The 14,478-nt window shown below is 36.3% G+C and overlaps 2 protein-coding genes across 3 annotated transcripts in view; both read right to left on the reverse strand.

Moving 5' to 3' along the window:
• The window catches only part of LOC142334503 (histone H3.3-like type 2), a 96,844-nt gene that overhangs the window by 75,186 nt on the left and 7,180 nt on the right, over positions 1-14,478 (reverse strand). The window lies entirely within an intron of this gene.
• Positions 5,564-7,827, reverse strand: LOC142335357 (activating signal cointegrator 1 complex subunit 3-like). Its single transcript, XM_075383812.1, has 2 exons — positions 6,796-7,827; positions 5,564-5,876 (listed from the first exon to the last, which is right to left on the reverse strand). The coding sequence occupies exons 1-2, from the start codon at positions 7,740-7,742 to the stop codon at positions 5,579-5,581; spliced, it is 1,245 nt and encodes a 414-aa protein (XP_075239927.1). The 5' UTR covers positions 7,743-7,827; the 3' UTR covers positions 5,564-5,578.

Consider the following 14,478-nt stretch of genomic DNA (forward strand, 5'->3'; position numbering starts at 1 on the left):
CACTAAAAGTAGATAAACTGGACAAATATGACAAATGCATCAAGAAACTGAGAAGAGAAAATTTAAAGAAAATTTCCAAAATAGGGCTATAAAAAAGGTCAAAAAAATTTTTTGACTCTGGAGTTCTGTTTTGTACACCGTCTACAACATTTAAAAAGTTTCGTTGGCCAGTAAACATAGTTAAACTCAGAGAATGACAAAATTATCAAAAATTTTAAATTGCAAGCTTGATTTAAAAAAATCCCTACAATTGCAAAAATAAAAAATTGGAAACTTTTATTGCCCCTAGAAACTATGTAGTAACATGCTAGCAAACCCTATAGGGGGTTCCCTGGCCACTGAATAAAAATTTCAAAAATTGAAAGGAAAAAATTGCAACTTTATCAAACAGCCAAAAAATATTTTCAGTAAACTATTAGCAAACCCTAGATGAGGCTTCTTGACCCCTTGGGCTGGAAAACTTGAATACTGACAATAAATGTCAGAAAATTTGAAAAAAAAAACCAAGTTTGATTTTATAAAATTGGTAAAATTCATGAAGTTAAAATGTTTAAAACCACTTCATTACCCCTAAAAACTATGCAATAACCTATTATTAAAGAGGAGCATTTTGTCATCAAAGTGTCACAATTTGAAAAATTGTGACACTTTGAAAAAAACAATTTGAAAAATTAGTATAAAATACCGTGTTTATGTTTGGAGTAGCAATAGATAGAGAGCTTAAAGTGGCCGTAAAAAGCAATTACGTCTGGCAAAGGACCTTTATCAGCTTTAATAAACCTCAATTTCAGACTCGTCCAACAAAAAACCAAAAAAAAGTGCTAAAAATTTCATTATTTTAGGCTCAAAAACTCCCAAAAATGACCTTTTAACCTTGAATTAAGGCCTTTCCAGTAGCTTCACCACTCTGAGTACTTGAGGGACTACTAAACGCGGGCCTCTAATGAAACTTGAGACCCGCTGAGCTTTACCTGTTTATCCCTTTTTGAAAGCTCAAAGCCATGAAAACATGTGTGAAAACATCTTACAAAAATAGAAAAAAAGACAGAGCACCAATACAATCCAATTCTTGGATTGTAAAAACATAGCCGGTAGAATACCGGGAACGACTCGAATCGGCGTGCAAAATAATCTCTACCCTAACTTGGACAATATCAGAATATCGAAAAAAACACTCGAAATAACAAAAATAGTAGAGCAATATAACATAAAAAGCGTTAAAATTTTTTCAGTTCAGGGGTGTGGGTAGGTGCTGGTGGTTGGGGGCGGTAGATGGTGTTGGGTGGTGTAGATAGGTGGGGCGGGGCTATGTAGGTACGTGGGGGGGTAGGTAGGTACGTGGGGGGGTAGTTAGGTACGAAGGGGGTGGGAGAACGGGGGGGGGGGGGGGGGGTAGGTACGTGGGGGGGGGGGGGTAGATTTTTTCGGGAGGGGGGGGGGCTACTGTGAAAGTCCAATGTTCGAAAACAGAAGTCAACAATCAAAAACGGAGGTAAATGCTCGAAGAGAAAGAAGTCAAATTTCAAGTCATGAACAAACTTTCTTTCTGCTAAAAAAACATAGCCGGTAGGGGGTTGGTAGGTGGTGGTGCGGGCAGGTAGGTGGGGTGGGGGGAGGTAGGTAGGTACTGGGGGGTAGGTACGTTGGGGGTGGGTTTGGTAGGAACGTTGTGGGGGGGGGTAGGTACGTGGGGGGTGGGGGGTGGGCGAGGAAGGTAGTTAAATGGGATCAAGGGATCAAATTTTCTCAAATTGACCTCTTCACCTTGAGTTACAGACTGTAACCATTTGCTTTAAATAACAAACTAAGCTTTTGTTAAAGTCCAATGTTCGAAAACAGAAGTCAACAATCAAAAACGGAGGTAAAAACTCGAATAGAAAGAAGTCAAAATTCAAGTCATGAACAAACTTGCTTTTTGCTAAAAAAAACATAGCAGGACAAGTCCTGAAATACATTTCAAAGAATTGAATAAAAAACCTAGAAATACTCTACCTGACTAGCAGATCACGTGAACAATGCCAGCTAAAACAGAAACAAAATCATCTCCAAAAAAACTCAGAAATTAAAACAATAAAAAAACTGAACAAAAATATACTCATTGCTAAAACTCTAGAAGCTTTTACCCCTAAGGCAAAATTGATCTCTTTAAATATACTTATTTCAAAAGTATGTTCAAAACCAATTTTTGTTTCTGAAATCGGTCCAGTATTATATCTGCAATAACTGAAATAAATTCATTGGCCCTTGAAGATCGATTAACTCGAAAATGACCAAAAAATCAAAAAGAAAACAATTGCAAATTTTAATGAAATGTTACAAAAAATTGTGATACTAAAATCTTCAGAATCGTTTCTGTGTATCTAGAGGCTATTAGACGCCATCCCGTAACCCAATTCCAAGCCTTCAAAAATTCATGCGCTCAAAGACCGATAGGCAAAAATTTTTAGAAAAAATTTCAAATTTCAAAAAAAGAAATTCTTTCAAATAAAAAGTATGAAACCATTCACTTGCCCCCCAGCAACTATTTAATAACAGACTATCAAACCTTGGATGAGGTTAGCTGGCTACTGAGGTGAGAAAAACTGACTAAAAGACAAATGTTTTCGAAAACCTTAAAATGCAAATTTTATCAAGTAATTTCTAACATTCGAAAGGTTTAATTGTTGAAAACAAATCCATTGAAACTAACAGCCATGCAGCAAATTTCATCAGACCTTGGAATAGGTTTTTTGGTACTTGATAATGGACAAATACGAAAAACTGACAAAAACTTTAGAAAACCTTGAAAAAAATTGCAAACTTTATCAAAAATTTGCTAAATTTTGAGCATTAAAATGTTGAAAAACAATCCGTTGTTACTAGAAATTATGCAGTGCCCCATTATCAAAGCTCAAAGGAGATTCCTTAGCCCCTGAAGCTGGAAATTAGTATCATTTTGCGTGTTTGTGTTTGTAGTACCAATACAAATAGCTCAAAAAATAGTCATAAAAATTAAATTTGTCTCGAAAAAGGCCTTCGTCAACCAACTTTTAAAAACTTCAACCTAAGACTAATCAAACAAAAACTAAAAAAACTCAATCCGAAAAAAACTCAATCCTAAAAAAACTAAATCCGAAAAAAACATGAAAAATTGCAGCATTTTGAGCCCAAAAACTCCTAAAAACGACCTTTTAACCTTCAATTAAGGCCATCCCAGCAGCTGCACTACTCTAAGCACTTGAAGGACTACTAAAGACCACTTTGGGCCTCTAATGAAACTTAATGCCCGCTGGTCTTTACCTGTTTATACCGTTTTGAAAGATCGAAGTCGTTGAAAAATGTGTGAAGACATCTTAGAAAAAAACACAGCAGGACAAGTCCTGAAATACAATCCAAGTAATTGAGTGAAAGACAGACCTAATGAACCTGACTAGCAGATTAATTGAACAATCCCAGCCAACAAGACAAAATCTCAGTTGAGAAACTAAAAGAATCAAACAAACTAACCAAAAAAAAACGATCATTGCTAAAACCCTTGAAGCTTTTAACTTGAAGACCATATATGACTCATTTCAAAATACTCATTAACTAACGCAAAAACCTTGAAAGAGATGAGTCTGCCACTAAAAGTAAATAAACTGGACAAATATGACAAATGCAGCAAGAAACTGAGAAGAGAAAATTTAAAGAAAATTTCCAAAAATAGGGCTATAAAAAAGGTCAAAAAAATTTTTTGACTCTGGAGTTCTGTTTTGTACACCGTCTACAACATTTAAAAAGTTTCGTTGGCCGTAAAGATAGTTAAACTCAGAGAATGACAAAAAAATCGAAAATTTTAAATTGCAAGCTTTATTTAAAAAATCCAAGCTTTATTTAAAAAATCCAAACAAATGCAAAAATAAAAAAATGGAAACTATTTTATTGCCCCTAGAAACTATGTAGTAACATGCTAGCAAACCCTATAGGGGGTTCCCTGGCCACTGAATAAAAATTTCAAAAATTTAAAGGAAAAAATTGCAACTTTAACAAACAGCCAAAAAATATTTTCAGTAAACTATTAGCAACTCCTAGATGAGGCCTCTTGACCCTGGGGCTGGAAAACTTGAATACTGACAATGTCAGAAAATTTGAAAAAAAACCAAGTTTGATTTTAAAAAATTGGTAAAATTCATGAAGTTAAAATGTTTAAAACCACTTCATTACCACTAGAAACTATGCAATAACCTATTATTTAACCCCAGAAGAGCTTTTTTGACATCAAAGTCTGAAAAAACTCAAAAAATGACAAAAATTTTCAAACAATTTGAAAAAATTAGTATAAATTACCGTGTTTATGCTCGGAGTAGCAATAGATATAGCGCTTAAAGTGGCCGTAAAAAGCAATTACGTCTTGCAAAGGACCTTTATCAACTTTAAAAAACCTCAATTTCAGACTGGTGTAACAAAAAATCCAAAAAATGACGAAAAAATGCTAAAAATTTCATTATTTTAGGCTCAAAAACTCCAAAAAATGACCTTTAAACCATAAATTACGGCCTTCCCAGTAGCTTCACAACTCTGAGTACTTGAGGGACTACTAAACGCGGGCCTCTAATGAAACTTGATGCCCGCTGAGCTTTACCTGTTTATCCCGTTTTGAAAGCTCAAAGTAATGAAAACAGGTGTGAAAACATCTTACAAAAATAAAAAACATAGCAGGACAAGTCCTGACGTACAATTCAAAGAATTTTCATTGACTGAACAGAAAAACTAGACCTAGAATGAACTATGAGTCAATTGAGAAAACCATTTTAAAAAAATCAGATCAAAAAATAAGAAAAAAACAGAAAATCAATGTCAAAATGCCGCATGTGAACAAAAAAACCACTAGCGAGAAATGAAATATCAATTCAAACAAACAACTAGGCCTAGCATGAGCTGTGAATGGATTGGGAAAACCATTTACAAAAAAATCCGATCCAAAAAATCGAAAAAACAGTAAAAATCAGAGTGAAATTGCCGCATGTGAACAAAAAAACCGCTACCGAGAAACCGAATTTTTGTTCAAACACCGTTTTCTCACTCTACTTTAAAATTAGAGCGAAAAAAATTCACGCCGCAAAACCACTCGCTTTTTCGCTCCATTTCCTGTTTCGGCGTGACCAAAATCACTACTCCAATTTGACTTCAAAAATCATGAAAATGTGTGAACAGATCTTAAAAAAAAGACAGCGCCCCAATACAATTCAAATTCTTTGAATTGTAAAAAGACAGAGCACCATTACAATCCAATTCTTGGATTGTAAAAAACACAGCGCCCCAATACAATTCAAATTCTTTGAATTGTAAAAAAACCTGTAGAATCTCAACACTCCTCTTCGAGTCGTAAAAACCTGTAGAATCTCAATACTCCTTTTCGAGTCGTAAAAACCACTATGTCCCCAATAATAGCCGCTATCACTTCGCGGCTATTAATGAGTCAGAAAAAAGTTGATTGGAGAATAATAACGTTCAAAACTGCAGCAAACAAAAACATCACAGCAAGGAAGTCGGGTAAAATTTGGTAAAAACAACTGCTATCAAGGCCTGTGAGAATGTTCTCTGGTTACTAAAACCAATCCTAACCTTCAAATTCTTTATTCTGTCCCACCAATCGCTTGAACCTTTTCTCTTCTTTTCTCACAATCTTCTTTAGTTCTTTCTCCTCTTCACTCTGGACGACAATCTGACATCCCGAATTATTATTTCCAGGCATTTTGGGTAGGAACTTCCTAAGAACTTCTGGGTCGATGGCACTTCTTTGCTGATTCCCTCTGGACGTCGTTGCTGTTGATTCGAGTTGCGCCCTGACGGTTGCATCGTCCTGGCCCAACACAATGGCGTCTCGATGCGCCAAGATCTCGATTACCAATTCAATTCTAAACACAATCGTTAGGTCGAGGGATTATTAACTCAAAAATACATAGGATATAGATTTGTTCGCTCTTTAGTGACTTCATATTCTTAATTCATATGCCCCCATTTCACTCTTCATTGTCAATTTCTGGCTTCAATTACTGCATTATTGACTGAGCGAACACGAAAACGCGCTCGCGCACGCACGCACACACACACACACACACACACACACACACACACACACACACACACACGCAGACACACACACACACGAACGCACACACACGCACGCACACATACACACGCACGCACGCACGCACGCACACACACACACACACACACACACACACACACACACACACACACACACACACACACACACACACACGCACGCAGACACACACACACGCACACACACACACGAACGCACACACACGCACGCACACACACGCACACATACACACGCACGCACGCACGCACGCACGCACGCACGCGCACACACACACACACACACACACACACACACACACACACACACATACACGCACGCAGACACACACACGCACGCAGACACACACACGCACACACACACACACACACGCACGCGCGCACACACAACAACACACACGCACACACACACACACGCGCGCGCACACAACACGCACACACACACACACGCGCACACACACACACACGCGCACACACACGCACACACACACACACACACACACACACACGCAGACACACACGCAGACACACACACGCACGCACACACACACACACACACACACACACACACACACACACACACACACACACACACACACACACTCCCTTAGAAAGCAACAAACTGCCGCTCTTTAATTCTAGTTATATTTTAAAAGAATCAAAATTCGGTAATAATAATATTGAATAATATAGAAATCACATGGCACTTACAAATCGAATCCCAACAACTCAACTAGTTCCGACTGTAAATCCTCGTTCGACTTGAGCTTACACTTCAACAGTTCCATCACAGCCGAGGCCATCTCACTCACACCCAATCCCAAACTCTGTTCCTTCACACTATACTTGGGCTTCAACTGACCAATCAGCCATTCCAACGAATAAATAACATCCCCGTTGGCAGCACTGTTCTCAGCCACTTGAGGTCTCTCGTTTTCGTCTAAGAAACACCTTACGGAAGGGAACACACCGTTAAACGGTGTAAGCGTTATACCAGCACCAAATGGTTTGTCCATTAGATGTTCACTTTTGGGAGGACTGTCCAATTCGTTCCACCTGATAACTTTCATTTTGGAAATCTTCTCCAGAGCCTCAACCAAATTTGCAGCTCGATTCATAGGAGTCTCATTGTAATCACCGAAATATAATTTGAGCTGGTGCCTCTGTTCATTTGAAATATATTTCGTTCCTCTTAGGGTTTTTATTAAGTAAACAACTCCAGCTTGTATTTGCGTTGTGTCCACTTCTTTGCCAAGCAATTCTTTTGACGTATCTTGAAATTTTTTGATAGTAAGCTCAAGCTCTGTGTACCTCGATTCTGAAATCTGCTCCCTGAGATACTCGTTAAGAAACTTCCAGCTCCAACAGTCACTATGGAAAGCCTCCAACTGCTGTCGTTTGAACTCATACAACTCCGTCCTCGATTTGAAACCACCAGAAAGCATCACTTCGGAATCCAAACTTGATAAAACGTTTGATTTGGCCTTGCAACTGGAATTAGTTCCCTCAACAAATTGTTCGAGCATTGCTGAAAATGACAAATCACTCGAGAGTAGATCTGGTAAACCCGATTCCCCATTTGAATCTCCATTAGAGCTCATTAGCCCATTGCTGTTAACTGTTTGTAAACTTCGGTCATCGGCTCCTCCATAAGCCATAACTAGATTGCTAAACTAACTACCTGAAAACTGTACTTTGAATAAAAAGAAGGATTGGCAAACTGCATGTGCATATGAATTCCAAAGCCATCAAATGCAACACACTTCATCACAGTGAAGGCGCGTAAAGAGTTTACTTCAAAGCGTTTAACTTCGCCACTTATTGTATATTGATTTTAGGAATTGTTTATATTCACTTTCTAAAAAAAACGGTTGAAATGTTACGAAAAGAAAAGAAACGTTACTAAAGCCCTTCTCCTCTCTCCGATCTTATTTTTCTATATGATCCAAAATTTTTTGCAGATTTGCAGACAGGATCAACCTAATCTTATAAAAATTGTAAAAAAACCTTTGCCTTGATCCTACGTACTTTGCAGCATCCAGTAGAAAAACTGTTCCCAGTAGAGATGGTTAAATGACGTAATGTTCGTTAATATTCACGGTGTCATCGGCAAAGACGAACCAGAATCAATGAGCACCAGAAAATCTCGAAAATGTGACCTGCGAGGTAAATGGCAACCGAAACCTAACAGTGAACTCGAACAATCAGGCGCCTCTCATCTACATGTACAAACATTCAAAAAATGAGCTGCGCAGTGGATAAAAAGATGAGCTTTTGGATGAAAAGAACACCGCAGTTGTGATAAAATCAGCAATCAGCACAAAAAAAAACATTTTCTGTGAAAACTGCTACACTTACTGGGAAGGGTTTTCTATATATCTGTTTTCCATAACAATGCTCATTCTGTTATATGCTTAGACGATACTCCATATGTTATTTCTCTCATTGAATCTTTGTTAAATGTTGAGTGACACCAAAAAAAAAATTTAGTTACGATACGATAATTTTATAGTTAAAATAGAGGTAGAGGTGTGCTAGAAATGCTTCAAACCAAAGCACACTAATTTAGTAAATGAGCTACCAATCTCCCTTGATGAATCCGTTTTCACTGAACAAGAAGTACAAGGTAGCCAGTTAAGAGAAGCCGTGTGCTACAACAGTCCAAGGTTAAACAAAAAAGGAATTTGTCGACAACTTCGATAATTTCTTAGACGAAACATTTTCTAAAATATTAACATAAATACGTTTGAAAGTATTTGGTAGATATTTGGACGGATTTGAGTTATAATCGAAGGCTGCCGCAAGAGCAACAAACAAACACCTAAACCTGCCTTGATCATTTCATTTATACCATGAACTTAAACAATGAAGAGCTGGAAGCCTTCTCTCAACGTTTTCAGATCATTATTCCATCATCAAAACAGTATCTCACATAAAATGGTTGGTAACAGGTTATGCAAAAAGCATTTCAACAGAACTGTGCAGGGATCAAATGTTAGTTAAGAACCGAAGCTTGTTCAGGAGTACCTAAATTGTCTTTCAAATAATCTCAAATTGATGTGATAAACTTAAATAGTTTTTGAGACGAGCCAGCAAGGCATGGGATATCTGATGAAAGATGCATGATAGTGAGAGTTTTGATGAACCATCTAAGGAAACTTTGAAAACCCTAATAAAAAAAAAATTGCCAAAAAATACACGAACTGCCGAATTGGAATCTGTGTTGGCACAGCTGAGGATTAAGGTTAGTCAGCTGGAAAGATATCAATCGAAAGATTGTCTAATATTTAGTAATCTACAGTTTAGTTCAAATGAAACCTACCTCTCAGATGTTATAAACTATATCCAAAATGTGTTGAATTTCAACATTGAACCGCGCGATTTAAAAGCGTACCATCCGTTGGGCAGAGGATGGCCATTCAATCCTTCACCAGCAATCGCGAAGTTCGTCTAATTTGACCAGAAGCAAAGAATATAGACCAGGAAGGGTTTGCTAAGGAATTATAGGAATCTAAATAAGGTAAAAGCGGTTTTTATTCTAGCGCGATTGAGCAAGTACGACAAATCGTTGAAAAAGGAGGCTCGAGCACAACAATTAAAAGTCACTACAAAAAATTGGGCGCAACTTCTTCAGATCAAGATGGGTTGAGTCAGATGGGATGACGCGATATCTAGGACTAAAATCTAATCAAGATATTATTGAATTGCAACCCGTTGCTAGTAAAATTGATCACAAGTTCAGTTATCCAAAGACTCTACAACAAAAGCAAAGCCAATGACACACCACAACAGCGGGTTCGATAAAAATCAATGAATCTAATTACAACACAGTTGTTCCGAAGCTAACAAAACAACCCAATTTTGCACCTTGTACACCTTTATCAATCAGAATGCCTTCCCTAAAGCGTATGCGTGACAATTTTGAAAAAAGTGACTATAGCAATCTAATGGAGGAACTAAAAAGCAGGAGAGCTGATAAAGACGAATTGCTAGATTTTGTTATGGGTCTCATTAGTGATTCACCGAAAGCCAAAGAGACAATTCCTTCTGATATTGAGGAACAACCGTTTAGGAGCGAAGTGCTGTGAAGAGTCTGGAACATAAGAGTTCACCCAATAGATTTAAAAAAGTGACCAAAACTAGATCTGCATAAAATCACAAAATTTTACTTAAATACTAGATCCATTTAAAAAATCATGAAGAATCAAAGGCACTGATATCTTGTCTTGAGTCTCTACCTTCCGTCATATGATAAACAGACTCATAGCTATCCGATAATGATGATCCGAATTTATTCAAAGTAACAAATTACAATACTTGCTTGTCAAAATCAATGAGTGGTGGGGGAGGTATTATTATTCACTCGATTAAAGAGCTGAATTACAAATTGAATGAAAGTCTTTTGGTTCACTTGAAATTTGGAGAGTTAAAAATTCTTTTGTTAGTGGTTTATAATCCCCCAGAGTTAACAAGCAGAATTTAACTTTTTAGCTAGAGAAAACATTGGAAAACATCAATGAAAACAAAGAGAGTAATGTTTGTGGACACTTCAACATCAACGTGCTAGATAAAAATCTGATGACTATCATATCTATCGACTATCCAATCGAATGGTTTTCAACTATGTTGTCGTGGGCCAAATCGCATCATCCGAAAAACCTCGACTCGTTTGGATCACTTTTTCGTGAAAAATTTAAGGATTCAGAAAACTTTTTTAATGGAGGATCAAAATTATTGCGATTATTTTCCTACCGTCTTGCAATTAGAGAAGAACAGCACAAGTTGTTTATCAGAAAATGGTTTTCGTGACACCAGTTTTTTAAATTGTTGAATAAAATATCTTCTTTTCCTGAAAACCGTTCTAAATCACTAGCTACGATAAGATACCAGGAAACGGCAAGTATAAATTGTGAATTTGATAGATTTAAAACAACTTTTAAAGAAGTATTAGCAATGTCTGCACCTTACCGGAGTTCAAGCGGGAATACAATAAGAAAACCTAAATGTTTTGACAAAAAATTAAAAAAATTGATTTGCAAAAGAAACCAGTCACACAAGTACTGGAAAATGAACCGTTAGAACAAGGGAAAATTGGACCAATTTAAACCACTACGTATTAAAGTGGAGAAAACCATCAAAGCCAAAAAGAAATATTACTCAGAGCAAAAGTTCTCCAATGCTTCGGAGACTCAAAACAGGTATATAAGTTTTTAAATGAACTTAAGGGTGTTACTATTAAAAACCCTATAACGTTCCTTACTTAAACAGGAGACAATAGTGATTTTGAATCAAAACAAAAGGATGTTGTCAACGTAGAGAAATGACTTATTGCCAAAAAGCTGTCCCTTAATCCTTAAAAAAGTTGTCAAATGAATATTAAAATAGGAAACAGGGCCTCTAATGTCAATAGGTTTTGTATTGAAATGAAATTTTGTCAATATACCTGAGGCAAAAAGCTGCAAGTTTCTCGGAGTGCATTCGGATAAAACAGTGCGGAATAGTCTCAAAATTAAGCCATTACTCCAGTTTTATTGATAAAATAAACCATCATTCAATATGGTGTGTTGATATATTGATATGTGAACTTTACTGCTCTTCAAACTTGAGTTCTATTGCAAAAAAAAAATTCATTTGTTCCGCAAATACACAGAGAATGTAACTTTTTTTTGAGAAATACAAGGTCTTAACTGCACACGAAATGCATATTAACGAAGTTCTTAAATAAAAACTAAATAAAATGCACACAGATAGATACCTTAACGAGGAAATTTCTTTTGAATTCCGTTCCATCGATTCAACAGGAAGATCTTTCAAATGGTTGTTGAAAATACCAAAGTGTATACAAAAGTTCGAAAAGAATTCACTGAGATACAGAGGTGCCAAAATACTTATTCTTTTCATTGAAAACAATGTGTTACCATCCAAATTAAATGAGCTTTCTGATTGTTCGTTTGACAGTCTGGTGCACAAGATCAGAGACTACATTTTATCGAACAATGAATCAACAAAAACAATCTTCTTATTGTTACTTTATGTGCACCTTTCTAGGAAAAAACTTTTAAGTTAAAAAGACATCACGGTATGATTCAATTTGCTGTGGCTGGGTCCTTCTAAATGGGTGAAAAAATTACTCTGAAATTGAAAATTCCATCATAAAAATTCAGAATTTCATCTATCTTTCACTCGAGAATTTTTTTTCGAACATTCATACCCAAAGATGAAAATTTAAAGGGCAGTGCTCAGTGATCCAGTCGGATCCATAGATTGCCTTCTCTGAGTCTACAATGCTTTTATGAATAATTTAGAGATAACTGGTGGGCGCTTTCTGATGTTAAACTCTAAAAGTAGGAATTTTTGACATGTGTTATAATTTGACGTTTAAATATACTCAGAGAAATTAGCTCTCTTTCTCTCTCTCTCTTTCAAATTAAACGAAGAAAAAGTGTTCAAATTTAAAGACCATCCAGATGGCTTTCATCAAGTATTTCATAAATTTCACTTGTAGTAACTTCGAAAATTTTACTTGATTTTAAAAAAATCATGGTCCCGAAACAACGAAAAACAAAACAGAAAACACCAAAATGATTCGTCAACATTTACAAAAAAAATAATGATAGAGAAATATTTCTTCACTGAAGAATCTATGAATTTTGCACCAAAAGAACGATTAAATTCAAAAACAAGAAAGTCCAGAAAAATGAATCAAAAAGGCAAAACGTAATTATTTTCTGCTTGGGAAACTCGATAAAGGTATGAACTCCATGATTTTAGCTAAACAAATTAGGTAATTACCAGATGACATTTGCCAGAATGTACAAAAAAACTTTTCAGAAGGAAACACAACGAGTTTTTTATGACTTTTTCAATAAAGAGGCCTGCACCAAAGTAAGCATCAAACTGAAAAAATCAAGTTCTTAAATACTAGAGCCAAAAAATTTTGTGGCTTCTCGAAGCAATAAGAAAGAATTGATAGAAATCAATAGACAATTAGATCAAAAGTTTTCTTGTGATGACAAAATTATTAATGATGATGAGAGGGCTTTTGACCACTCTTTCTGTTCCAATAGGTGGTTGTTTTGGAGATCAATGTTTTATTTCCAGCAAAATTGGCAGAACAAATGGATTGTAAGGAAATTTTTGACAGTCGAATAGTCTTTCGTCTGTCGTAGATATTCAGGTAACTCGTTTCATTGTTTCGCCCCTTGGTATGGTATCTAAAGCTGCTTTTTGGAATTTTCTTGCATTTCGGTAGTCCGAATAACTCATTCTTTTTGGGATGTGATTTGACGATTCGAGATAAAAACTGCAATAGGTACGAGGTTGCTGTCGTACTGTTCACCTTGTGCATCATGCATAGGATCTTATGATATTCTGAACTCCATGGGTAACCAATGTAGTTTTCTCGACAGGGCAGTGGTGCTTTTGGAACTTGTGTATCAACAAACGAACCGTGCTGCAGCATTTTACATTCTTTTCAATTTTCGTAGGAGAATTTTATCAATTTTGATGTACATTGTGTTGCAGTAGTCCAGGGCGGACAAAATAAATCATGTAGCAAGTTCTTTCCGCTGTTCATATCCAACATGCTTTCTGATAGAGTATAAAATTCGTAATTGTATGAAACATTGTTTACTGAATTTTTTCAATGGAACTGCGTAACTGAGATGACTATCTAATGTCATCCCTAGGAGTCGAAATTTAGCACATATCTTTACTTTAAGGTCACTAATTTCCATTTCAGAAGGAACTCGAAAAGTTGATCTCTTGCTTTCAAAATTAACCCCTGTCTTTTCTTGGCTGATTTTTAATTTCAAGGTCCCACAGACTGAGGAAACTTTTCTAATTTTTTCGCTGACTTCAGATTAATAACTGGCTGTCATCTGCATAAACATGATAAAAAAGTTTAAACCATCCAAAAAATGAATCAACCTGATTAAATAAACAGTATTGAACCTTGTGATAAGCAGATGTGCGTTGTGATGCTTTCGAACCATTTATCGTCAATTGCTTTACGGGTTTTTCTGTTGTGCAGGTATGTAGTAAAAAAAGTTTCCGTACAGTGCATTTTATTCCAAGAATATGTTCTAAAATTGAATTTAAGATACTAAAGTCGACAGCATCAATTGCTGAGCTCAAATCAAGTGCTATCAGGAAAAATTCCGCTTAATAAAATGTTTATCACTGAGGCAAAACACTCTGGATACGAGCATATCATGGCTTTGAGAATATTGGTGGGCACTATGTCATTAGTTGACGTAGAGTTAAAACGTAGAGTTGACGTAGAGTTAGTTGAGTAGAGTCTCATTTCTTGTTCCAACATTATTTTTGTCTCTTCAATTTCAGCCACTCAGTATCGATACCTGGGTTGGGCTTAGCATTGAAAATGTCTTCACG

The sequence above is a fragment of the Convolutriloba macropyga genome, chromosome 2, assembly GCF_964194025.1.
Source record: "Convolutriloba macropyga chromosome 2, txConMacr16.3, whole genome shotgun sequence".
Lineage (NCBI taxonomy): Eukaryota > Metazoa > Xenacoelomorpha > Acoela > Convolutidae > Convolutriloba > Convolutriloba macropyga.